General features: G+C 42.0%; 1 protein-coding gene across 1 annotated transcript in view; it reads right to left on the bottom strand.

Annotated features, from left to right (window-relative positions):
- The window catches only part of CWC22 (CWC22 spliceosome associated protein homolog), a 2,826,743-nt gene that overhangs the window by 2,063,853 nt on the left and 735,164 nt on the right, over positions 1 to 27,726 (bottom strand). Inside the window, exon 3 of the mRNA XM_044073714.1 lies at positions 13,993 to 14,174. Within this exon, the coding sequence (XP_043929649.1) occupies positions 13,993 to 14,174 (182 nt within the window). The remainder of the gene's footprint in view (positions 1 to 13,992; positions 14,175 to 27,726) is intronic.

Below are 27,726 nucleotides of genomic sequence, written 5' to 3'. Positions count from 1 at the left end.
TCAGGCAAAGTCCAGGCCATGCGGGACATAACAGAAGCTGGTCACGGGAGAGTCATTCAGGAGGTGGCGAGCTTCCAGACACCCCTGTTTCAGGATCTCATGGATGTCAGCAAAAGAAACATCCTCAAGAGGGGGCTGCGGGGTCTCTTCCTCTTCCGAGGTACTTCCTCACAGGGGTACTCTGAGGAAGTTTTGGAAGAGATGACACCGCCCACAGGGGCTTCCTGAGGCACTGGATCTCTACACTTAGGGGGTGGAGGGGATGATGAGACCAACACAGGCAGTTGGGAGGGAAGCAAAGCTGGACCAGACAGCGGAACTGTCTGGATTGACAGCACTCTCTCCATCACTTCAAAAGTCCACCCGCTCCACTTCAAAGAGGTCCTCCACTCCGGAGAGGTAGATGACCGGTTCCAAAACTCATGTAGGACCCGAGCTCAACCTAGCTGAGGCACTGAGAGGCAGAGTCAGATCGGACAACTGTCAGAGTCTGCTCCCCTCCCCAGCTGACAGGTGAGCGCTGATTCCTAGACTCCTCGACGTCCGAAAGAAGCGAGGAAGTTGGAGCAGAAGACGGAACTGACAAGTCCAAATGGGGTCTTGGCAATGATACCTCCACTTCCATCGGGTCCACGCTCTCTAGTTCCGAATCCAGGTGATTGGAGAAGGAATCAAGTTTGATGCAGTTATTCTGGATGGCTCCGATTCCTTTGGTTCCGGAGACATAAGAATTTTGGCCAGTGCCGAGGTTCAGAGCAGTCTCTTCACTACCAGCACCATGTCTTCATCCGATAGACTCCTGGTGGAACAGGGGGAAATCGAATGAGATCTCACCCTCTCCAATGTGGGAGATCTCAATGTCGGAGTGACAGGCTCCAAGACTGATGACCGTATCTTGGCTATCGACTCAGCTGGCTCCACGGACACCTTTGGAACTGAAGAGACAGGTTTCGATTTTTCGGAGCAGAGGATCATTGGTTCCGAGACAACCTTTTTGGTTAGCTCCGATGCTGGAATCGAATCACCATGCCTCTTATGATTCTTGCCAGATTTGGAAGAAGCTGAGGGAGATTTGGAGCTCTGGGAACCTTCGAGAGCCTCTGAAAAGGGAACCTTTAACCAAGCCTCTTACAATAAGCTTATTCCTGTGCTCCGACAAAACATTGGCACTAAACCCATGGCATATTGTACAGGGATCCTGCAGGTGCAGAGCATCAAGACAATAAACGCAACTAGTGTGACCGTCTGTAATCGACATTTGTTTACTACAGCGATCACACTTTTTAAATCCTGACTGTTTAGGTTCCCTTTCTTTTGGATCTTTTGACATTTTGGTCAGAAATTATCACACTATGCTGTCTGCGACTAAACAAAGGAAGACGGTAACACAACCTGACGAAAACTTTTCTTTTTTTTTTTGGTAGAAAGAAAAATTCCTCTAACTTAAACGTGATTCTCTATAGCAGGAAGAACACACACACACACACACACACACACACACACACACACACACACACACACACACACACACACAGAGGAAAGAAAGCGACCCTAACTTAAATGGGTAGCAGAGAGCCCTCTAACTTAAACGGGTCTCGCTGGGCAGTGGGAACAACACAACTACAGTAACGGGATGGGGTAGACCGGAAAACACTAATCGCGCACACACAAATCAAAAACTAAAGAAAAAGAAACCTTATTTGAAAGTAATATAAGAAAGATTTTCTACTTAGCCAACGAGCCAGCTGAAAGTCCTCTCTATCGCTTGAGCGGTAAACAAAATCTGGGTATCTTACCCGGTGCATCATGGGATAGGGGTTAGCCTCGAACCAGTGGAAGCTCTCGAGCTTTAATATTAGGCAGAGTCGGAACCGATACTCAGTTCCAAACCAAACCAGCAAGAAATACGGCGAGATAGGACAACATAACCTCAAAGCTTCTGTTTCTTTTTTCTCGTGAACTTCCCTATTAGGTAAAATATACGTGGACAGAGTATTATGTCTAGTATGGGGTCAATTAACCTAAACTACTCCTGCACACAAATAGTTTGGCTCTCCCACATTTCAGGCAATGCAAAAGCCCCAGAAGATGTGCCTAACCCCTGTTCCACACAGGCTGGCAAAGCTGAATTACAGGAAGATGGGGCAAAAGGTAAGTAGTCTCCTGGCACAGCAGTGGCCCTGACAAAATCATTAAGTGCAGGCTTAGGCACATTTTTATTGTTTTTGTTTTGTTTGCTGTTTAGGTGCAACTGGATTTCATGGGGGGATACCACAGTTAGGCTTCATCAAGTTCAGAGGAGAGCCAAAATAATAAATTGACAGTACTAAATAATGTAGTATAATAAACACTTTCTACTAAGTATATCCCCACACAACTAAACTTTGCCAAACTGTGCTATTATCACAGTTTGAAGTGTGTTCAGAATTCTTTTATAACAGACAGAACTTAAAGGAAAAACAGTTGTGCAATTCCTACATGTAAAAAGCTACCTTTCTTTGTCAGTCTAATAAAGCTCAGAGTCCCCCCCATTACATGTCTGTGCATGTGAGTGCCCATCACCTAGCAGTACAAGAACAGCCTTACACACCCACAAGGAGGACCCTTTCAGTTTTTCTAGAGCTCAGCAGGAAGGGAAGATGGAAACACAAACTTTGCAAACACCAAACCAAAATTACACACACACACACACACACACACACACACACACACACACACACACACAAAACAATAAAGGCCACAGAGCAGTGCTCAATGGCAACCCAAACACCAAATTATGCACATCTAAAAAGGGGGATGGTGAGTGGGTACTGCCAGTAAGGCAGTGGGTTCACGTCTGCTGTTTTAGTTAAGTAGGACTTGTGCAACTTGTTCTACTAATACTATTTACACAGTCTTACTGGCAGTTGGGTAGATTCCCAAAGCATATCCTCTTTCCTCTCAGGTTAGGTAACAGTCAAGAATCCCCTGGAGAATGGTCATAGAGAAGCCTGCTCTGGATGTAGAAAAGGCATCCCAGCTTTTAGTGCTTTGAAAAGGTATAGACAGCGGACCAAGCTGCTGCCTCTAGAACACTTCTAAAGCCCACATCTTTCCAATATGCCACAGAATAGAAAAGGCCCCGGTGTAATTCACCTTTACTTTGCTTGGATTTGCCTTGCCATAGTGGATGTAACAAAAATAATACTAGAGGACAAACAACATGCAATGGTTTGCTTAGCCACAGGCTGTCCCTTCTTCGCCCCTGTATAAGAAATAAAAAGTCTTTCAGCTTTCCTCTTACAATGTCTGTATGAAACACTATACAAGTTCAGACATTTTAGCCTTTCATAAGACTTAAATCTCCACATCCATGGATGCCTTTTGTAAATTTCCACTGTACTCTTTCCAATTTACTCACGCTTGTTTACTTAAAATGTTTCCATATTGTTACTCCATACCTACGTTTGGGTCTAATGTAAGAAACAATGATCTCATCATTTCTGATTTCCTAGACTTTACAAATCTTTTCTCTAGAACCTATAATTCTCTATCATTAACCATTCTCATTATAACAGTACTACACATACGGCACTTCACAGTTTGACTGATGCAAAAGTATTAACTCCACAGAGAAAACTGAAGTATGTGACATAATACAAAGTGTGACACTTTTGTTGTACTATTCATATTCAGGGAGTTATTTTAACATTGTTGTACTATTCATATTCAGGGAGTTATTTTAACATTCTACTGTATCAAAAAGCTGAAAGAAGTTGGGCAATTTACCTCATCAACCCCCCCCCCCCCATCTCTCCTTGGTCTTAATCCTGTAGCAATGACGTCCCTACTCCTGTACTTCTTATATGCTACATTACTGTCTACCAAGACCTCATGATAAGCTGGGTCTCATTGACATAGTGGAATTACCTTGTTCTGCCACAATGAAGATGCTGCAGTGAAGCAGTAAGAAAGAGAAGCTGGAGCTGACAGAGATCATACTGTAGACCTCCTCCCTCAAGAGTATTCCAAACATGTGAAGCTATATACACCACTTAAATGCATGTACTACCTCCACAGTGCAAAAGAAACACGAGATACACAGGAAACAATCACTGTAGAGGTTCAGCTAAGGGGAAACTGCTGCATGGCACATTTCACATTCCTAACCTCCTCAAATGCAAAACCAGGTCAACTGTTGCTTTTAGAGGCTCACAGATATTCCAAAACCATAGAGTCTTATGACCATTCATTCCTTGCCAATACCCTCTTCATATTGCACCCTCCCTTACCCAGGTTATGTTTAATGGAAGATGATGTTTTACACTGTTTAGCATGCATGAGAAGTTTATTCCAGAGGAATGGAAGGCAATGCATTATAAACCCATTGCACTACTTTGTTTTATTGATTGGTTGATGGAAGATTTACATCCCGGGTTTGAATACTGGTGGAGATATTGAACTTGCAGAGGTCCAAGACAACACTGTCTATAACGGCATGGTAAGTGACATACAGATCTCCCCTCAAAAGTACAAAAGACATATAATCAAGGGAAAGAACTTTCAGCTACTCTTGGTAGCTCAGGGGTTTGGACCTATAACTTTTTTGGTGAGGAACCTTTAGGCTCTGTTTAATATAATTAATGAGATACACCACTGAAGGAAGCATTGCACTTAATAACTGGTCTCATCAATGCTGAGTAGAAGGGAGTGCTTAACCCTTTAGACCTTGATGGTATTCCTTCTGCAATTAGTTGAGCTAAATAAAAGGATTTCCTGACAACCACTATCACAAGATGGTCAACAGTAAGAGAGGGTTATCAACCCGAGTTCCGAGGTCCTGGACTATTTTTCATTACACAGTTGTGTGTTATCTATGCAATATGATTAGGAAGGGGATTGTCTACCAAAAATGATACTACACCTTTCAGCATTTAGTTTGAACCCGATTGTAGTATATTGCAATGGGTTTACACTAAGGAGTTTGTTCTGCAGGATATAGGTGTCAAGGGTGACAATGTACAGTTGTGTACCTACCATAAATTTAGATGTTTGAGTGTATTCACTGTTGCAGTCATTACACTTGGGTTATCCTGCTGGCAGGCTACCCGCAGTCAGCCCAAGTTCCAACGTCTAGGTCTGGCGTCAGCTGCTGTCGCCTCTTCCCTGACGTCAGTGCGTCAGGGGTATAAAAGATGCAACCGGCGCCATTTTCTTCAGTTTTTCTTGCCCCAGATGTCCCCCAAATAGGAAGGCTGGAAAGAATTATGCCAAAAAACATGCATATACTAAAATAAACATTTCCTTCCTATCACGTCCATGAGGGGGTCGAAAGGTGGAGACACCCAGGAGGTGGAGGGTCGAGATCCAAAAGCCTCCAGGTATACCGACTCATCCTCGGAGGGATTAATGGAGGGCCAGTTTCCCCTCTGTTTCAGGAGTTCAAGGATGTCTGAAAAAGAGACATCCTCAGAGAGGGATCTTGGGGACCCCTCCGACTCATCTAAGTCGGTATCTGATGTCGTAGACTCAGGGGAGTCTAACTGCTTCCTCTTGCAGGTCCTCTTACGCGGGGGTTCTCCTGAAGGATCAGGAGAAACCTCGGAAGAGGAAGTTCTTCCCAATGGGGAAACCTGGGGCGATGGATCTCTGGGTCCAGGAGCAAGAGAGTGGGAAGAGATATCTACAGGCACCGTAGAGGGAGGAGCTAAAGGAACCGACTGCTGACTAAGCTCGGGGGCTAGCACACTCCTCATCACCTCGAAGGCTCCCCTCCCAGGGAGGACCGAGAGCCCCTGCTCTGAAGAAACAGGGATCCCCGGCCCCACCGAAAAGGAAGGCTCCGAAGCAGATGTCGGCGCCGAGCTCACCAAGGCCGAAGCTCCGAGAGGGAGAACGGGGTCGGACAAGGGTCCGATGCCACTCGCCCCCTCGGAACCGACCAGGGAAGCCCGACGACCGGATCCCTCCAAGGACGGTCTCAAGGAGGAGATAGGAGTCGAAGACGACGGAGCCAAAAGGGGTGGTATCGGCTCTGAAGCAGCAACAGTCACGGTACCAATAATCTCCGGCTCAGAGCTCTGTAGGAGAGTCGAAGGAGGAATTTCAGGAGGGTGTGGAATAGCGGTCGTCTGCTGAGACGGGCTATGGAGCATCTGGGCCAGTGCCTGTGATTTTAGTAATCTACTCACCACTCTCTCCAAGTCATGGCCTGAGAGTCTGGAAGACCTTGAGGATCGGCTCCGATGGCTCCGCTCCGAAAGTAAGGGGGAGGCCAGAGCCGAGTGGATAGACTCCAGCGAAGGAGATCTAGATCTCTTCCTCGACGCAGCCATTGGAGCCGACGAACCTTCGGTTCCAGTTGGAGCAGACAGCTTGTCGGCTCCGAGCTGGGATAGAGATGTGCCGGCTCCAGCCGGAGCAGACACATGCTTCGAAGCTAGGGTATCGGCTCCAGCCGGAGCCGACACAGGTGTCGAAGCCAGGGTATCGGTGCCGATCGGCGCCGGTACTAAACTTTCCAAGAAGGAAGGATCGGCTCCGGACGAAGCCGATGTCGACTCTGGTGGAGTCGGAACCAAGGCCACAGACTTGGACACCGAAGTCTGGGTCTTGGATGGCTTAGAGGGCTTCCCGGAGCCGACCTTAGCCGGGGAGCTCTCAGGCTTGAGAAGACCCCTTAGGATCAGTTTGTTTCTATGTTCCTGCAGGACTTTCTGGCTGAAAGAATGACAAATAGCACAGGAGTCCTGCAGGTGTAGGGGTCCCAGGCAATAAATACAAGACGTGTGACCGTCTGTCAGAGACATCTTCTGACAGCACGAGTCACACTTCTTAAAACCTGAGACCCTAGTGTCTTTACACATGGAGTCAGGAAACTATGCTGAAACAGCGTAGATTTATTGATAAAAACAACAAAGGTTAAGCGCTTTCCACAGTATAAAACTGTCTTCATCAGAACAAACCATACTAAAACTCATCCTCTTATATACAAACCTCCCACAAAAAGAACCCGCCCTTTACATCAATTAATCAATTATATCATTACATTCAAGCTCTGTAAAACACAAACTTGAACTACAACTAACCTTCAGTAAAACATAAAACCTTACATATTACAAAATTCATAAGTCAAAATAGTACTAAATAAATACTTGTATCTGATATTATTTACAGCATCTGCAAGAATGAATAACATTCATATGTAACACAATAAATATAATATAATAAAATATTATATAAATGTAATATTATGTCCTGACTATCTGATATTCCTACACTAAAAATATTATACATAAATAATATGAAAATTGTGGACATGTGGTGTACTAAGATTGAATATAAATATATATCTATCTCCTTGATGCAAATACTATGTATGATATTTAAAATATTTAAATTTTTAAACCTTGACAAGGGGTTTAGTAGGGATCACCTCATCGAGGCCCGGGGGAGTGGCTGCATTCAACTTAATCTGCCACCTAATCTCCCTTTCTCCCACTACTGCCTTAACATTACCCCCTCGTGGGTTGGGGGTAATCGCATCCAAAATGGCAAATTTAAACACCTTACATTGTGGGTTGTTGATAAGGTGCCTCGACAAAGCGTTATTGACATCACACTTCCTCATACAATATGTGTGATCATAAATTCTGTTCTTTAAACAATGGTCTGTCTTACCCACATAATAACTCATACAAGTTTGGCAAACGCCCAAATAAACTATATGTTTAGTCAGACAGTTACCATTAGAAAACCAGACCTTACTTCTCAAACAGTTCTTTAGTGTAATGTTAGGTACATCCAATATGTATCTGCAAAAATTGCATTGACCACATTTTTTTGTACCTGTTTTCTGTACTTTCGTGGTCTGTTGATATTTGGATTTGATTTCAATGATCCTTTTTAAATTGTTGCCAGTTTTGTAAACGAAGTGTGGCCTGTCAGTTACCTTGTCTCTTATTGACTGGTCACTAGTCAAAATGTTCCAATTAGAGGTGATGATATTTTTCACTTTACTAGAGTGTCTACCATATTTGATTATACAAGCCTTACAATGATCGTTCTCCACAACTGGCATATCCTTTGAGTTAATATTGTCTTTGCCTTTCTGAAAACTATTAGTACCCACCCCTAATAGTGGTTTGTATTTACGGCCCCATTCATTACTGACATACCCGATAATATCACTAATCATTTTTTGGGGGTATCCCTTGTCTGCAAATAAATGCCCAATATACTCCATCTCCCGGAGCATGTAGTCCCTTTCAGTTGTCATTCGAGCAGCCCGAATGCACTGCCCTTAATGATACCCTCTTGGTACTATATGTATGGGCACTACTGAAATGCAAATATCCATTGCTGAACGTATCCTTTCTGTAGATACGGGACTGGAACTCATCGCCCTTGCTGTATATGAACACATCAAGATAGTTGATACCAGTACGATTATATTGATGGGTGAACTTTAAATAATCAGTAGTACTGTTGATGTATTTCGTGAAATCCAAAAAATCCTGTTCATCACCCCCCCATAAGATAAAAATATCGTCCAGGTATCTAACATATCTCTTGATTTGTACCATCCATTTAGACTGTAATATGAATTCCGTTTCCCGACCTTAGCCGGGGAGCTCTCAGGCTTGAGAAGACCCCTTAGGATCAGTTTGTTTCTATGTTCCTGCAGGACTCTCTGGCTGAAAGAATGACAAATAGCACAGGAGTCCTGCAGGTGTAGGGGTCCCAGGCAATAAATACAAGACGTGTGACCGTCTGTCAGAGACATCTTCTGACAGCACGAGTCACACTTCTTAAAACCTGAGACCCTAGTGTCTTTACACATGACTGAGTTTGGACACAAACACACACACACTCAGTACTTAAATACACTAACTAAAAGAAACACAGACACACCTAACAAAAATCCTGACAGGAAATTGTTGGGAGGGTAAGGCCTAAGGCCTGACTAACAGAAAAAAAGATAAGGGATCGAGAAAACTAACAGGAATAGGGTCTAAGTGAATCGGGGAACTAACTAACTATGAAAGGGAAAAAATTTAGAAACTAGGATAGCTAAATCTCTTGAAAAAGAGTAATGAAAATTCACTTACCAGGAGCTGGCAAAAAGGTGACCTCATGAGCTGACAACGAGATCTGGGTAATCACCGCCTTGCATCATGGGATATAGGGCTGCCTCGAGCTGGTAAAAGTGATTCTCGAGCTTAGCAAGTGCTGAGTCGGAGCAGAGGATCGGCTCCGAACCCATCCAGCAAGAATGAAGGCGAGATTGACAACTTAACATTTATAGTTATTATTGTTTCTGTGGCAATGCCGAGTCCAAACACTTTTTAGATACCATTGTAGTTTCCTCATATGGAGTCTTGGATATGGAATTAGTAGAATGCAGGATGCCATGAAGCCCAGGGCCTGCAGAATTTTTCTTGTAGGGAGCTGGGTCTTTGTTGCCATCATTTGAAAGTAATGAGTCAGTTGCCTTTGTTCGTCTGGCATGAGATGAGCCATCTGGGCAGTTGTATTTAAGCTTGCACCCAGGAATATTATCTCTTGAGAGGGCACTAGTTTTGATTTCTTTTCGTTTACTGTGTACCCTAGGCAAATTAATAATCTTTTTACAAATGTCAAATGTTTTAGTAGAATGTCCTTGCTCTCTGCTTGAATAAGGCAGTCGTCCAAGTAGGGATATATTTGAATTCCTCTTTGTCTGCAAAATGCAATTACTGGTGCCAGGCATTTTGTGAAGACCCTGGGCACAGTAGATAAGCCAAAGGGCAGTGCAGAGAATTGGTAATGCATCGAGCCAGCTATGAATCTGAGGTATCTTCTGCAAGATTGTCTGATTGGGACATGCAGGTATGCCTCCTTGAGGTCCAAAGTAACAAGCCAAGCCTTCTTGCCCAGCATGGGTAGAAGTTGCTGCAGTGTTAACATTTTGAATTTTGGAACATCCAGGAAAGTATTTAGGATTGACAAGTCCAGTATTGGTCTCCAGGCTTTGTCCTTTCTGGGTACCAGGAAAAGTCTTGAGTAAAATCCTTGCCCCTGTTCTTGCTGTGGTACTCTCTGAATAGCTCCCATGTTCATGAGAGCTGCAATTTCCTTTTGTGCCTCTGCCCATTGTTTTTGTGGCAGGTCTGGCTTACTTTTTGATTTTGGAAAGGTGTGAAAGTGGAACCTGTAACCCTGAGAAACTATATTCAGTACCCATTTGTCCTGGGTGATTATGTGCCAATTTTGTGAAAGTGCTAGCTTTCCCCCTAGGGGTGCTGCCAAAAGGTAAGTGCTTGGCCTTTGTAGAGGGAAGTCATTGGGACTGTTTCCTACAAGGTTGTGATTTGTCTTCTCCTCCTTTGGGGGCAGAAGCACCCCATTGCTTAGGTCTGTAGGAGCCTTGGTGCTGAGATCTGCCGCTTGGGAGTCTGTATCTGCCTCTTTGTGGCCTGTCTGACACCGGAAAGGACCAATTTTTTGAAGGCCAGTTTCTGCTAAACCTAGACGGTTGAACCTGTAAGAAATCCTTTACTGTCTGCATTGATTTTGCTTTATCCTCCATTTTCTTTAACACCTCTTTTGCCTTAACTCCAAACAAAGTATCATGCTGTAGTGGAGCATCCAATATTTTTATTTTAACATGTTCAGGTAAACTTTGTTCTTTCAACCAAGCATGCCTTCGAATGACAGAGCCTGTAACTGCGGCTCTACAAGAAGCCGCTAATGAATCAAAACCACATTGCAGAGTATGCTTTCCCACTTGTTCAGCTGCATGCAATAAATCCTGCATTTCCTTATTGTCAGGACTTTCTGGGTTTGTACGCATTTTCTGTTTTAACAAAGACATGAGGTACTGTTGATGTTTAAGCATGTGAAACTGGCAGTTTAAAGCCCTTACAGCTAAAGTAGCAGAAGTGTAAACTTTTTCCCCCATCTATCCAGAGCTCTAGAATCCCTATCAGAGGGGACAGGGTTTTTTGCAGTGGAAGCCTTAACCCCTTTGGGACCCTGAGAAATTGTTTCTGGGTCAGCAGCAGGGTTTTTATAAAGAAATTTATGAGAGTCAGGGACCCTGTAATACCTGTCTGGCTTGACTGGTGCAGGGGGTAAAGAATCAGGAGACAGACTGGATTCAGAGAAAACATCAACAATATCAAGCACAGGGGGGATAGCCAGGGGCCTGTGCTGAGGCAGTAAAAGAAAGTCTCTGAGCCTTTTCTTGGATTCTGAATAATTCTGTCTCTCCCAGTGGAAATGCTGCCTCATGGTATGCAGAGTTTCCCCAAACGAATAATCCTCAGGTGGAGAGGCTGAAGGTATAGATTCTTCAGCATCAGAACCTCATAGGGAGGGAGAGAATAGCCCTGATCTGAAGAGGAATCAGAGGAAATAGAAACCTGGTCAGAGGAATCATAGTCAGTGTCTTGCCTAGGCCTTTTATCAGGAGGGGGATGGGAACCCCTGATCAAAGTAATTAAGTCTTCGGACATTTTAAGCATCTGTTTCTTTGGCATGGATGACTGCCCAGGAGAATGCTGTACTTGTTCCCTTGTCTTTAATGGTGTTTTTGACTGTGCCTTGGCTGCTGCAGTGGACTTAATAGTAAGCTGTGAAGGTCTGAAAACACCCTCAGAAGCTCATGCCTGCTCAGTGGCTCCGGACCCATCTGAGGGAATAGTTTCCATCCAGAGGCCTAGTTGTCTCCACGTGGGAGTCTGATACGGCCTGTGGCTCTGAGGTAGCGGGTGTCAGGGGCTGCGAAAGCGCCTCACTGAGAACCGGCGACTGGCCTAGAAGAGGCTTCATCGCCGGTTTTGGACCTCGGATTCATGTCCTTTTCCTTGTCTTTGCGTTTTTTATGAATTCCGGTCGTCGGTTGTTCTGATGGCATTATGTAGTTAAACCTTTGGCCAAAGTAATGTAAAGCAAAATGAAACCGACGCTTAATAGTGCTTTTGTTGAATCTAACACAAAACCGACAACTAGTAACGACGTGGTCACGGCCTAGGCAAGGAATACAGTAAGAGTGAAAGTCCTTATGAGGTATTTGCTTCCCACAAAAAATACAATAGTTAACTTTTACTGACATCGGTCTGGAGCAAGAAAAAGTTTCCCCAACGGGGTACTTAGCTTTACTGAAGACTTCGGTTCTGAAACTCTATTTCGAAAATCTCAGGAGTCGGCCGACCGGCACCTGTGAACTGCTTTTGCTTCTGGCTCCGCGTGGCAAGAAAGACTGATGAAAATGGCATCTGTTGCATCTTTTATATCCCTGGTGCACTGACGTCAGGGAAGAGGCGACAGCAACCAATGCCGGACCTAGACTTTGGAACTCGGACTGACTGCGGGTAGCCTGCCAGCAGGATAACCCAAGTGTAATGACTGCAACAGTGAAACACGATGAACATCCCCCAATTTGCAGTTGTCTGTAAACTTTGTTAGCCTAAGGCCTTGGTTCTTTGCCTGGACATCTGAGAAACAAAAGCCAAAAATGGAGAGGTCCCAGCAACATGCCCTGAGGGACACAACTGGTTACTTGCATACTTTCTGATGAGGTATCGGCAACTCATACTATGTGGCCTCCTCCTTTCAGACAGTGTTTCCAGCTTTCCAAATATGGATAGATTTTTAAACCATTTTGCTTCTGTATGATGCTAGCATAGGGAATGGTGTTGAAGGGCCTTGGCTTGGTCAAGACAGCCATGTGTACCGTATGGCCACAATCTACAGCCTATGTAACCCTTGTGAAACACCAGATTAAATAAACAGGATCTACTCTTCAAAAAAAAAAAATGGGTGAAGGTAAAGTCTAGTAACCATTCCAATATTCAAGTTTACGAGGTCAGATACAACACCTTCCATGGCTTTGCAGATGAGGCTTGTAAGGCTGACAGGTCTGTGATTAGCCAGGTCCATTGTAAGGTTTCCCTTACAAGTCAGCATCATCACTTCAGGGCCATACTCATCAGGGACAAAACCAGTAGATAAACTCAAGTTAAAGAGTTTAAGGACTGTGTCTGCAGAGGCACGTTTAACACGGTTAAGCAATCAGGTACAATGTCAGGTTCCATGGAGGAAGTACTTCTGACTTTGGTTAGCAGTTTCAGTAAATTGCCTTTAAAAATAACTGGGGAAGTGGGGGAGTTGGGGCTTTGGAAAGAAGTCTAGGGGTGAAGTTGGCACTAAATATGTTTGTAAAAATATTGTTAATATCTATGAGATCAGAATAGGAAGCATCATATTTCAAACTAATGTACAGTACTGTTTCTTAGTTGCACAACACAGCTAAAGAAGGATTCAGAATTACTTTTGGCTTCAGAGGCTGGCCTAAGTTTATGGGTTCATTTAGTGGTCCTGACGGGGCTCTTCATTTTTGTGATGCTTTTATTATCCCTGAAATAAAGGGTTTTAGATTTTGCATAACTTAATGTCCTCCTACCCTGACCAACTGACCAACTCTCCAGAACAAAGATCTGTGAACAAAACAAAACAGGCAGCATACCTAGAAAACCTACCATTGCAAATCTGATCATTTTACGTGACTTAACCAAGAAGCAGAAAAATAAAAGTTCATGGATTCTCATCTAATTGTATTCAGCAAAGGTAAGTTTATTCTTTCAACTATCCCTTATTCAAAAGAATGTCTCCAATTTCACCTCACTCTTCCTTGATCCTCAAGTTTTTTGATTTTCTGGTAAATTACTGAGGACTACAGTTAGTGAATATTGAATGTTCAGAAAATGTATGCTGATGCAAAACATGTTGCTGTATTAGCTTAACTGAATTATATAAATCTTTAAAACTTGTCCAGAGTTTTGGGTCTTTATCCCACCACTGTTTTTTTTTCTTTGTCCAGAATTCTTTGGCAAAGAAGTTAAGAGATACTGCAGGTAACCTTGACTACAATGCGATGATGGATTTTGCATTATGAAAATGCATATAAAGTTAGCTACAAAATCCATAATTTTTTATACTACACGAGTTACTTGAAAAAAAAATACTTACTTGTATATGAGCAACACTGCTTTTCATTTTCTGAACTGCTCCACCACTGCTTCCAGCACTTTCTTCATTTTCAGAGCTACTGGAACTTGAACCATCACTGTCCTCTGAAGAACCACTTTCCTGCCCAGCTTGTTTTGGGGAACTGTTGTCAAGGTGGCCCTCTGGTGTAAATCTGTTGTCTACTGGCACAAAAACAGACATCACTTTTTAAAGACAATTTACAGATTTTTTTTCAGTAAAAGTCACAAGTAACAAATCTCACAGTCCATTTGAAGACTTGGCTTGTCTAAGTAAATTAGTCAAAATCAGCGTATCAACAGAATAAGCACTCAAACCATCCAAAATCCATGCTCCATAATGAGCTGGTTATCGAAGGTAGGAAGTTAAGCACTGGGTCTAATATTTCTGACCATGGACAGGTGTACCAGTGTCTACTGGGAAACTCTGAGCAACTCACTTAACCATTGTTCATGTCTTTTCCCTATAACCAAACTGGAAGGTTTATACCAGGTTAACAAATGTATTAACAAATAAGTGTTAAGGATTTACTGAAACATACCAGCAATGTACTTTATAGCATCATGAACACACACGTGAAAAGTAACGCTACAGACATGGGTTTTGTCTGTGCTTTACCTAAAACATCTTTTACAAACAAAGGCCTTGAGAAGAGAAATGCATAACAAAACAGCTGTCTTAAGAAAATCTGACAACAACTAAAAGGCCTGCAGACATTTCAAACTTATCTGACACACAAATGTAAATAACTAGTAGGACTTGCATTTCATTTTTAATGCCATGCCTCTCTTGCATTAGCTATCAGAAGGAAAGATCAAAGTTTGTTTCTGATTAGTTTTTGTAGTAGTGTATCACTCTCCCTAAATAAGGTTTATGATTACTATGATGTCATATTTTATCCCATGGCAGCAAGATGTGAAGTCATAACTATGACTTGCGACTGGGAAGGGGGATTCAATTGAAAAGCAAATGAAATCTAAATAAAATGTGAAGAACAAAGATTAAGACAGTCATGTATAATTTCCAAGTACTACGCAAATGAAATGAGAAATGGACAAACGCTTATTTTTAAGTGCAACTGTTCTTTGTAACTTTTTATTCAGTGTATGCTTCAGATTACAATGTGAAGCTAGAACTACTTTTACAGCAACTTTGGTTCAACAACAATCCATAAGAGATAACTTCATTTTCAAAGGGAATGAACACTGCTGATAGGAATCAGATACAAGGGACATGACATGATGACTAGGCTTGCACATGAAAGGGCCCAGAAATGTTTTCAATGTCAAGTACTTCAACTTGCATGGTAACTGACCATGTCTGGTAGCCTTAAGTAAAACTGTCTTAGCAGTTGAGATCCACTACAACTGTCTGCCATTGCTTTACAGAAACACAAGTGGACAAGCCCAATGGACAAAGGACGTTCTTCAGGGACAACCTGGAAGAACACCAGTCAAGTAACTTGCTTACAGTCACACAGCAAGCAAACAGAAGATGTGGGACTCTAACCCTAGACTGCTACATGGCCCAAGTCAAAAAGCAGTCGGTCTTAAATCTCTGCGCAGAACTGCCTAGCCTTCTGTAGCCACAGACAGGAAAGGCTCTATGCCTACTTGCACATCTGTGAATCTTCCCAGAATAGGTTTGACAAAAGTGAGGAGACACAAAATAAGTAAAATATTGCCTATTTTTATTAATCTGATTTTTCAATATTTTAAAACTTAACTTTGCACCATGGCATGTGTACATAAACTGCTGAACAAGACTTTCAGCCCATCGGCGAACATTTCAGCTTCTTAATGCACTTAACAAATGATGTTTGCTTTGCATACACTGACCTCAGGGAGTACAAAAACTTCAACCTCAGTTGCATCAGAATAAGAAAAACATTAGCTGCATCCAAAGACTAATAGGCACACCAGTGTGCACGCACAAAGGTGCACCTTTACAGTGTATGGAAGCACTGCATCTTACTCCAAGGTGATATAAGTTAATAAAAAAAGTTGATGAAGCTTTTTTATTAAAAAATGGCCCAAAAACTTAAGCAATGACAGGAGGGAAAATAAATATCAGCAACTGGCTTATCACTACATTTACCGAACATACGGACATTGCCAACATCCAGGCAGACAGGTTCAGTACTAACTTCACCTCCCCCTCACCCCCCAAAGGGCCTATCCCCATACCGGATGATTGCAAACCCCCTGAAATCACGGCCACACAGGTAAAGACTGCACCCTCCAAAACCAAGAACACAGCATCTATGGGACCAGACAACATCTCAGGCTGTGTTCTGCAAGAACTACAGAATGAACTAGCACCCCACGTAAGAACCATGTTCAACCATAGCCTCACTTCAGGCTTTGTGCCTATGGAATGGTGCACAGCAAGTTATCCCACTCCACAAAGCGGGTGCCACGACAGACCCCGGAAACTACCGCCCCATTAGCCTGACAAGCCTGTTCTGCAAGGCCATGGAACACGGCATCCTAGAGTTTATAAACAAAGTCATAGTTAACCTCCAAACTCTGGACCCCCACTCAGTTTGGGTTTGTAACAGGTAGATCATGCCTTCTAAAATTGGCTGACTTCGGAGCAGTCACCAGAGCCGTAGATGAGGGTAAGGTGGTGCACACAGCCTATCTTGACTTCACCAAGGCTTTTGACACCATCCCCCACTCCAGTATCATAGATAAACTCACTGGACTAGGCATAAATCCCTATGTCACAAGATGGGTGGCCAATTGGCTCACTTACAGAACCCACACAGTGAAAGTAGCCAACTCCAAATCCAACTTCAGACCAGTGACAAGCGGAGTACCACAGGGTTCGGGTCTTGGGTTCTCTCCTGTTCGGTGTCTACGTCTTGTAAGTCCAGGCTAATACAGCTGGTCTCTGGCTAACGAAATTTGCAGATGACTGCAAACTAAGAGCCATAATCGTTTCACCGAAGGATGTGGACATTCTACAAAGAGGTCTCACTGAGACTGATGCTTGGTGTCAAAGTCATGGCCTAAAGCTCAATGCCAAGAAGTGCACTGTCATCCCCTTTGGGAAATATACTGTACCCATGAACTACCACATAGGCGGTAGCCTACTACACACCAAAAGTGTGATGAGACCTTGGGACACAGGTGGAGAGTAGTCTCTCCTTTGACAATCATGTTGCCACAGTAATCAGGAAATCCTTCTACGTGGCACACCTCATCACAAAGGGATTCTCCTCCAGAAAAAGAGAAGCCATCATTCCTCTCTACTCATCCCTTATTAGACTCATTAGAGTACAACACTCCATTTGGCATGTACCTCGCAAGACATCTGCAACAGCTGAAAAGGCCGCAGAAATAACTCACTAAGAGGATTACCGGCCTCAAACAGATCCCATATGCTGACCATCTCAAAAAACTCCAGCTCTACTCCATCGCATATCGTCTACTCCGAGGCGACATCTGCCTAACGTACAAAGCCATGTCTAACCCAGACCTGATGGACATGCTACACCTAAAGAAATCCCAATCTCTCCAAGCCACATGCTCCAGGGACCTAAACCTTGTCACCACAATAAACATAACATGCTGGAGGGATAGATTCCTGTCCAAGAGACTTCCTTGCTCTGGAATAGGCTGCCCATTCATGTCAAGCAAAGCTCTTCATTAGCCCTCTTTAAGAGAAATCTTGACAATTGGATGAGAAATAGGAAATTCACCCCGGGGATCACTGCTGTGGTTCTGCTCGAAAGGGGCACAGGGAAATAATTTTCTTGGGTGGCGAATGCCAGGGAACCTCGTTTGGCAAGGCTTGTATAGGCTCTAGGGCTGATGGCCTAGTACGCACCTATGAACCTAAATGCCACTGTGTGTGTGTGTGTGTGTGTGTGTGTGTGTGTGTGTGTGTGTGTATATACACACACACCTGTTGAAAAATTGCTTTGAGCAAGTGAAGAACTGACATTCAACACAGAATTTGTTATCCTTATGTCAACCGAATGGTGGGATAAGCTCCAGTTTGCCTAAGACACTCCACCGAATAAGGCATACATCAGAAAAATGGATGGATAAACAACTGCACTGTAAACAGTAAATTCTATGTCAACCGACATAAATGCCAATGTTTCAGTTAAAACTGATGGGAAAGACCACCATGGTTAAAACATATTAGCAGTTTCATCAGATAAAGCAACACCAAGGCTTGAGGTAGCAAAGGACTCTAACCCAACAATGATTCCTTAACACAGTTTATAATCTGAGGTATCACAGATGTGATAAACATCTGATGTCAGAAAGTTACATAGTGAAGACTTGTAGCGCTGATTTTGCTAACTACATTTCTACAGTGTTGCAGGCTATAAGAATGTTCGTCTGCAAACCACACTTGCAAGACATTTTATTCAACCTTATAGCCTGAACAGCACTTTCCTACAAATTAGTACTACAATGGAGTTGATTATTCCCTTTACGGTCTACAGGAGGGTTAGACTCAATATGCAAAATTGCTAATTTCTGCATCTTACTGACAGTTTTGCTAAATGCTAAGATTGGCATTTCCAATATTTAGTTACAGGAGGGCTTTGTTGATCTTTTATAAAGGAAAACTAGTCAAATATGAAAATGTCTCAATGCCAGTTACAAATCCTAAAACCGTAATGTTCTCTCCTTTATTCTATTATGAAAACAAATCCAGAATATGAACATTACTGGCTGAAGATGACAAACAAAAACACTTCTTGTATCAGAGGCAGGATGATCCTCATACTCACCCTATCTTTGTTAAAAGTGGAACAGGATCTGCTGCATATCAATGCAGATAGTTCAGAAATCCTGCTAGCAGAGGTTAGGGTCTCCAAGAGTGTCTTCTAACTTACGTACATATGCCTGACAGAAGCTCATTCTTCAGGTATAGCAACATTTTCCAATTCATCAACTTTTGCAAACACTACCTATTATTTTGCTACAAATGAAGCTGTCCCTGCTTGTCTAAATTATGACACGCAAAGCTACTTGGAAAGCTGTGGCATCGGGACTCATGAGGAAGAAAATCTGAGCCTTTTTACAAGTACCATCAGAGATTAGTGCATCCACTGTGGAGGAGGTGTCTTCAGGTCTAGGATGCGTGCTGTGCTAAAATGGCAACAATGAGATCTCAACACTAAATTATGTAGCTGTGTGGTGGGGTGACATTACAGCTTGGTAGTAAGGTTGATACTGTGGTTAACTGGAAAAACAACGATACACTCAGAAATAAACCGCTCCAACGTCACGCAAACAACTTTATTAAAGCAAAGCTTTCAGGTAACAACCCTTTCTCAATGCTAATACCATTACACAGAATAATCACCATTTAAATAAGAGCATACAAGAATCACATGACCATAGCCAGCATATCACATAACACTGCATAAAATAATTAAAAAAAAAAATACGTTAAATATTTTGTTGTTGTATTCTTACCAAAAACAGGTTTAATACTTACAGTATTGGTAAGACCAGGTTCAAACTCTGCACATAATCTAATAATCCATTCATACTCTCTATTTTCAAGAAAATTGTTTAAATCACCCCCCCCCCCATTCCTTTCGCTACTTACTTATAGGAACACTATAAAGATTTTTAAGTATATGCAAAGCAACAAACAGTTACAAAGCAAGGCACTTTTAAGTGCATGAATTGTAGTTGTTGTAATGATATTTTAACAGGTAATAATAATGTTCACACATCCTGTGACCAACAGGCAATATACTTTTTCCCTCACAGCCAGTTGCATTTATTTATTTATTTTACATTTAACCAGGAGAGTCTGACTGGATACAAGTCCATTTTCAGCAGAGGCCCAGGGAGAAAAGCTCCAAGAGATAACATTTTTATAGTTAACAGACAATACATTAAATTTTGGTAAAAGGCAGGCTACACAAATGTTAGTATATGACAATCATATAGTAGACTAAAATGAAAGAGAGTACACTGGACAGCATTCATGAGATACATTTCTTTCACCTCTAGAGAAGCTGGATGTACAATTAGTCCTACTGTCTTAACATAAGGCAATACATCTGAATTTATGGACAGTATAGGTCTGTAGCTAAACTATGAATCTGGTTGATAAAAGCAAAATACTGAAGTACTAGCCAGGGGTGATACAGGAACATAGTCTGTTATTCATGAAGTGAATTTTAAGTAGTTTCTTGAATTAGGTTGAGGAGTTGTTGCTTGTTATATGGGCAGGAAGGGAAGTTCCAGATTTTAGAACTATAGTGGCTGTAGACGGATTTTCCTGCCTCACTGTTAAATTTGCTAACCTCAAGGAGGTTTTGGGTGCTAGATCTTAAGGTTCTGGTAGTGGTGTAGGGTTGAAGTAGTAGTTGCAGAGCTGGTGTGTTGTCCGAGTGATGTAATAATTTGTGTGCAAGTGATAGTTGATTGAATTGAAGCATTAGTGGGAGTTCTAACCAATTAAGTTTTTTGAGGCATTCACAGTGATGTGTTCTAAAGGACGAACCTGCAGCAAATCTAGCTATCTTACAACAGCTGTCGAGTTTGTTTAGGTCGTTTTTGCAGAGATTGGTAAGCACAGGGGAGGCATACAGTAAGGTGGATAATAGGTGTGTCCTGGCTATTGTTATTTTGGAGTGGTTGGAGAGAAATTGTTTGTTTCGAAAGAGTAGACCAAGTTTTTTATGAACTTTTTTTATGGTTAGGGAAATGTGTAGGTGAAATCTAAGGTGATTGCCAATTTGCAAGCCTAGCCGTTTGGTGCAATTGGTAGGGGGAATGGTGGTATTGTAGATTATAAAGCTATCTGTGGGAGCTAATGAGTAATTTTTTTAGCTGGGTTTAAGAATGAGGTTTTGATTAGTGATCCAAGTTTCAGCTAGGGAAAAGCATTCTGGTTTTTGGGAGAGGAGGAGGTCTAGTGTGTTTGCTGCGCATATTATGGTGGTATTGTCTGCATATTGCACTATTGAGGCTTTGGGAATGCTGGATGGGAGTTGATTAGTAAATAGGGTGAAGAGCAATGGACCCAAGATGGAGCCTTGGGGAGCCCCTAGGAAGACAGGCAATAAAGGAGAGAGTTGGTTTTGCCATTTTACAGCCTGCTGTCTACCATCTTGATAGCGCTTAAAGCAAGAAATAGCAGAGATACTAAGGTTATGGTGGATAGTGAGTGAAGGAGTTTTGCATGGTTGACCATGTCAAAAGCTTTGGATAAATCTAAGAATGTAGCAGATATGAGCAGTCCATTATTTCTGTGATTAATGATGGTGTTTAGTAAATGATGCAAGTGAGGTGGTGGTGCTGTGGAAGGGTCTAACGCCGTCTTGCTGTGTGGATAGCAATTTGTTTTCTAGGAGGTACTTCATCAATTGCATGTGTACTACTCTCTCGAGAAGCTTTGATATGGGGATAGTATAGCTATAGGGCAATAGTTACTGAGTTCAAGAGAGCTACCCCCTTTGTGCAGTGGAATTATATGAGATATTTTCCAAAGCTGGGGTGCTTTACACTCTTGAGATGGATCTGTTTATTAGGATGGAGACAGGATAGGCTACAGCTTCTGCGACTAGTTGTATGTATTCTGTGGGTAATTTATCGGTGGTTAGGGTGGTTGGTTTGAGTTTTAGGAGTAGTTTTTGTGTGGTCTTGCTGAAGCTGAAGCTGAGGGTATTGATTATTGTTTCCGGCGGAGAGGGTGTTTTTGTTGGAGTGGGGTTGTTGGAGCTAGGCTGGTTGTTTGCAAGGGCTTGGATAGTTCTTTAAAGAATGTATTGAACTGTGTGGGGATATTGTCTTGGTTATTTACTGTTTTAGGAGTGAGGGTGGATGTTTGCCCTGGCTGTAATACAGAGTTGACTGCTGTCCAGAATTTGTTGGGGTTGTTTATATGTTTATTCTGTATATTTTGTTATTTTGGCTTTGTTGCGTAGTTCATGGTATTTTTGTTTATTTAATTGGGATTTGCATTTACGAAAGTTTGTTCAGGCTTTGTTTATTTTTGAGGAATGTTTTGGTATCTAAAGTTAGCCAGGTGGCATGTTTAGTTTTAATTCTAGTGATTATGGGGGGGGGGGGGGTGATGGTTAAGTATATTTGTGAAGGTCGTATTGAAGTATAGCACTGCCTCATCAAGAGCTAAGTTTTTAGGGGGGTCCAGTTGCACCTTTTTAGGTCATTGCTAAAGTTGAATAGGTTTTTTTGTTCCTAATTTCTCAGACAGTTACTTGGGCCAGCTGGGGTGTTTCACTTCTTAGTAGAAATGCAGCTTGGCAGTCGCTGAGGGTGTCTGATAGACACCCTGCTAGGGATATTTGGGAAGGATGGGATACAAGTATCCAGTCCAGTATGGATTAATGTTTGGTTCTTTTGTCCGTTCTAGTGGGGGAAGTTATAAGTTGGGTTAGTCCATGTAGGTTGATGTGGGAGAGTGGGTTTTGACTGGAACAGTTGTGCCAATTGATATTAAGGTCACCTAACAGGATGTTTTCTTGGGGGAGGGAGTTAGATATCCATTCTAGGAGATTTTCTGTAATGGAAGTATTGTTGCCTGGAGGGATACAGCACCCTATAATATTGATATATTTATTTGGGTCAAGTTTTAGTTTAGTGAGAGTAAGTTCAATGTTTTCTAGGTCTGGGGTTGTGATGTCTAGTTTTTCTAGGATGAGGTGATTTTTTGTAAAGTATGGCTACTCCCCCAAGCCCTTTTTCCTAATCTGTCACTACAAATTATATTGTAGCCTGGTGCTGTAATTTCATTATCATATGACAACATCTGGATTGTAAAAGGAGAGTAAGGCATGGAGGTCATGGACTTTGTTCAGGATACTTCCAACATTTAGATTTATAACGAGGAGCGGGTTTTAAGCTCTGTGGAGTAGGGTATTATTCAGGTCTGGGTTTGGTGTGTCTGGATTTAGTGGGCCTGGGTTGGGATGTATGTCGCCACAGTGTATGAGTTTTGTTTTTAGGTGCAAATAAAGTCTGATTAGTTTATTGAATGTTTTCATGTGCTTTAAAGTAGTGTGGGATTGCCTGTGTGTTGGGTGTATTTTGTGTGCGAGGAAGTGGATAAGGGAGGTTTGGTAGAGGTATGGGGCGAAGTGAGTACAAGGCTTGGGGTATGGACTGTTAAGGGATGTACATTTATTAGGGATGATTAGGGTGTAATTAAGTTGAGTTTGATAGCTGGTAATGGAAGTCAGCAATAGTAGGATAAAGATGCATATGGTATATAGTAGGAGTTGTGGATGTGAGGGTTTTGATAGTGGAATCATGATTTAATTTAAGTAGGTTAGTAAGAGGTGTTGTAGGGAAAGGGTAGGGTAGGGGGTGTTGAGTGGTTTCTAAAGGTGTACTCAGGGTTAACTGGATGGCTGTTTTGATAGGTTGGAGAGGTGTGAGGGAGGTGGGTGTGGTCGGGGATGGGTGTGATGTATAGGTATAAAAGTAACTGGTGTGGGGGTGGGTGGGAATGGGGGTAGGGTAATACTAGCTATGTGGTGTATCTCGTCACTTGTGTAAAATGTTTTTCATTTTATGTGGGGAAAACCACCAGAAGGCTGAGGGAGCGAATTATTGAGCATAAATCGGATATAAGAAGGAAAAATGACAAGAATGCTCTAAGTAGACATATCATGAACAAGGGTGAGGACCACTGTTTGAAGTTTAGGGTAATAGACATAGTAGTGAAAGGAACCGGGGTGGGTGATTTAAACAATTTTCTTGAAAATAAAGAGTATGAATGGATTATTAGATTATATGCACAGAGCAAATGGTGATTATTCTGTGTAATGGTATTAGCACTAAGAAAGGGTTGTTACCCAAAAGCTTTGCTTTAATAAAGTTTTTGCTTGACGTTGGAGAGGTTTATTTCTGAGTGATATTACAGGTTCACAATACCAGTGAGCAGAAGTATTTAGAGATACAGAATACGACTGCTGAAGATGCTCAAGAATCCAGAGAGCATCAAGATTTTTTTCCCTCATGTTGGTTCACCTCATGATGTAGTTCGGACTGCAACTCGTGTAGAAAGACTCTGCATATTTTATAGTAGAACACTCAGGAACTGCAGGTTTGTTATTCACAGGAAGTAAAAGTTTAGACAATATTTTTTAGCACTATTCAGTCAAAACTTGAGAGAGGCTACTGAGTAAAATGCAGTGTCTGATAAATGGGTTATAGAATTCTGCTATCATAAATATGATAATGTCACCTATTTCCATTTTCTTGGACCTACAGTGTTCAAAGATTTTGGGTGGGGTAAGGATACTGTACTCAAGTTTTCTAAAGGTTTGGGACTTTGGGTTTAGGGGCAAGGGAAGGCTGTTATTCTGAGTTAGATGTTTATTTTCAGTCAGCTCTGCCACATGTAGAAAACGATGTTAAAGTTTGGCTAGTATGAAATGATACATGTAATGGTGGAATACTGCAGGGTACCTCTCAAGGCATTTTCATCGCATCTTGGAATGCAAGCAAGATTAATGACCCCATTAAATGTGCCTGGCTTTTACAGCACTTATAGAAAAATTTGTCTGGATGTCACCTATCTCTAGACGACCACTCTAAATTCCCCTGATCATGCAATACTGTGCAAGACAGGATATCAGGTGTTCACCTCAGGAAGGCAACAATGCTAAAAAGGGAAAGATGTCATGAATTTGCTCTGCAAATGCAAAATGATGGTAACAGCAATGATGAGAGATGGATAGAAAAATGGAGAGAGGGGATTTCTTTTTTGCACCAGCTACATGTTCTGTGCAAAATAAACTTACACTTCACAAGATGAAGTCCTTAATCCTTTTCAGGCACTCCAATAAGCAAAGGTGAATATTAACAGGTGAGTTGCATTTGTAATACACTCTCACCCATGGTGGACACAAACAACCTTGCTCCTCATAGCTTTCCATTTTGATGAAAAGGATTAAAGAAGGTTCCATATTAGGGCCCCTACTGTTCAACATCTTCATTAACGACTTCCACCACAATATCCCAAATGCTAAAATAGTCCAATATGCAGATGACTCTACAATTATCTGTACTGCTAATTCCATTCCCTCCCTTTTAAAACTAACTCAGGATGCCTTCTCAACAACTGAAAAATGGATGCATGAAAACCACATAGTTCTAAATCCATCAAAAACCAAACTCATGATATTCAGCCCCATCCAAAAACATAACTATTGACATAAACTCTTTCCTTATAACCAGTCACAACAACACATCCATAGAAGTCATTTCCTCTGCTAAACTGTTAGGAGCTCTCATTGACAATCAGTTTAGTTTTGATTCCCACATACAAACATAAAAAAAACGCCAAAAACTTGGTATGTTCTATCGCCATATTCGCTTCCTCTCTCCATCCACTAGACTCCTCCTTCTCTACCACATATCTAATCCCTTCCCTCCTATACGGGGCCCCACATCTAAGCAACCTAAAATCCTCTACCAAAACTAAACTCTCCTCCTGTTACAACAAAATCGCTAAATTCACCACTGGCCACAGATCCTCCTCCCATCACTGTACTGCCCTACATAAACTAAACTGGCTAGAGCTCCCTAACTACCTTACCTACACTCAAATAGCTCATGCTCATAAGCTCATTTTCAAGCCCTCACTCTGTCCCTCACTCACCTCAACCTTCACCATACACCAACCTAACAGACCCCTTAGAACCAACACTCAGAACCTAATTGAACTCCACAAACCTGCCCGTCCAGCAGGCAAACTCTTACTCTCATTTTCCCTTGCCCGTCTCTGGAACTCACTCCCACCTCATATCCGCAGCACCAGCAACCTTCCCATCTTCAAAACTCTCCTACACACACATTTCTCATCTCTCTGGGAATGCTCATGTTCCCATCCTACATAACATCCCAGCTACTTCCTTATCACCCATACTTATCTTCTCACTGGGAATGCTCATGTACCATCCTACATAACATCCCCAGCTACCACCTTACCTCCCCAGTCTATAATCACATCCCTGTGGGAATACACACATCGTAAATAATCTCTTAAGTCTATATTCTTCTGCATTTACTTCTATTTCCTTCCTTTAACATTCCTAAAAAAAAAAAAATTTAAATTGACATGAATTGTCACTAAGCTTCACATTCCTGCTGTATTAACATTCTCACATGCTTATATGTACTCTTCTGTTCAATCTTACATACTATTACAATATTGTTTTATATTTTACTTTATTTTATTGCATTATTGTATTGTATCGTATTTTCTTTTTACTTTATTTTATTTTTATTCTTTTCCTGACATTATGCTATTGTATTACTCTTAAATATTGTTACTTGATATTGTACCTATGGAGCTTTTCTCCCCAGGACTCCATTGAAAATGGGTTCACTTGGCCCAATGGGCCATCCTGGCAAACAAACTTCAAATAAATAAAAAAATAAATAAATAACTGTTTAAAATTTAAGTACAAATATGTCCACACAGGTGACGAAATCATGTAGCTTGCGCACATGATCTCTCATAGATCCAGAAATACGTCTAATAGAGTTTATGGTACAAGTTCAAATATTCCAAATATCCAGACCATAAGGTTTTCTAAAAAGGCCAACTCCTTAACACTGATACTCATCTCCAATGTTGTTAAGCATATATTTAAGGACTACGTAATGCAAAGATCCCCCTTCAATGTCTGATTAGACAGTATTACCACATGTACACTGTTACTTCATAACTTTAGTATGGGCATGCACTTCTATAGTCCTTCTGGGTTCTGTAGCAATTCTTAAAGACTCTGAACAATAAGGAAAGTGTATCCCTTAGTCAATAAGGCAAAACTATAGAAACCATTTTTTTTTAATTAATGTGACAGGACAAGTTGGGCTCATCTTTGCAACTCTTCTTCTTCATGGTTTTTATGACCTTACCTGAGTCATAGTACAGGTAGATGTAAACAGGAGGAGGAATTGTGCTCTAAAGTGGTCCAAAGAAAGAATAGTTGTGTAAAATTTTACCATAACCATAGCTGTCCTTCTATTCCATGCTGCAGTTTTCTTAGTGTGGGATTACCTACCTCAGGCGACCCGAACGTCAGTTCCTATACAAAAGCTTAAGGGCTGCTGTAGGTACCTGAGATGTCAAATGTAGGGCCATAATGTCAACCAGAAGTGCAAAATGTCATATGCTGGCTAGTCTGACCCTAGTCTTGGGAAGTGGCTCAGAGTGCCTTTTAGGCAGGTCAATAGTAAAAAAAAAAAAGGGGGGGGGATAGGTGGGTGGGAAGGAATACTGCAACACTGAAGAGAAGGACATCTACGGCTATGGTAAGATTTTACACAACTATTCTATGTCTTTCTATTCATATGTTGCAGTATTCTTAGTGTGGGAGAGTACCACAGCTTAATTAGATGGAAGGTTGGAGGTAGATGTAGCTGATTCCACAAAACCATGCATGGGTTCTGGAAACGTGTTCCAATTTGTAGTGTCTGATGAAAGTATGCATGGTGGACCAGGTGGCTGCTTCCAGGATGGAGGGTGTGTCCAGGCCTTTGAAAAAGGCTTTGAAGGTTGCTTCGTCCTTGGTAGAATGAGCTCTTACTCCCTGGAGTAAGTGCTTGCCATGGTGGGAATAGCAGAAGCAAATAGTTTTCCTAATCCAACAAGAAATGGTTTGTTTGGAGACTGCCTTGCCCGGGGGCCCTAGGGTGGAAGGATACAAAGAGTTGGTTAGATTTTCTGATGGACTTAGTTTTGTCT

The sequence above is a fragment of the Protopterus annectens genome, chromosome 6.part0, assembly GCF_019279795.1.
Source record: "Protopterus annectens isolate FY-2018-M chromosome 6.part0, PAN1.0, whole genome shotgun sequence".
NCBI lineage: Eukaryota > Metazoa > Chordata > Ceratodontiformes > Protopteridae > Protopterus > Protopterus annectens.
This window is presented reverse-complemented; position numbering and strand designations above follow the sequence as displayed.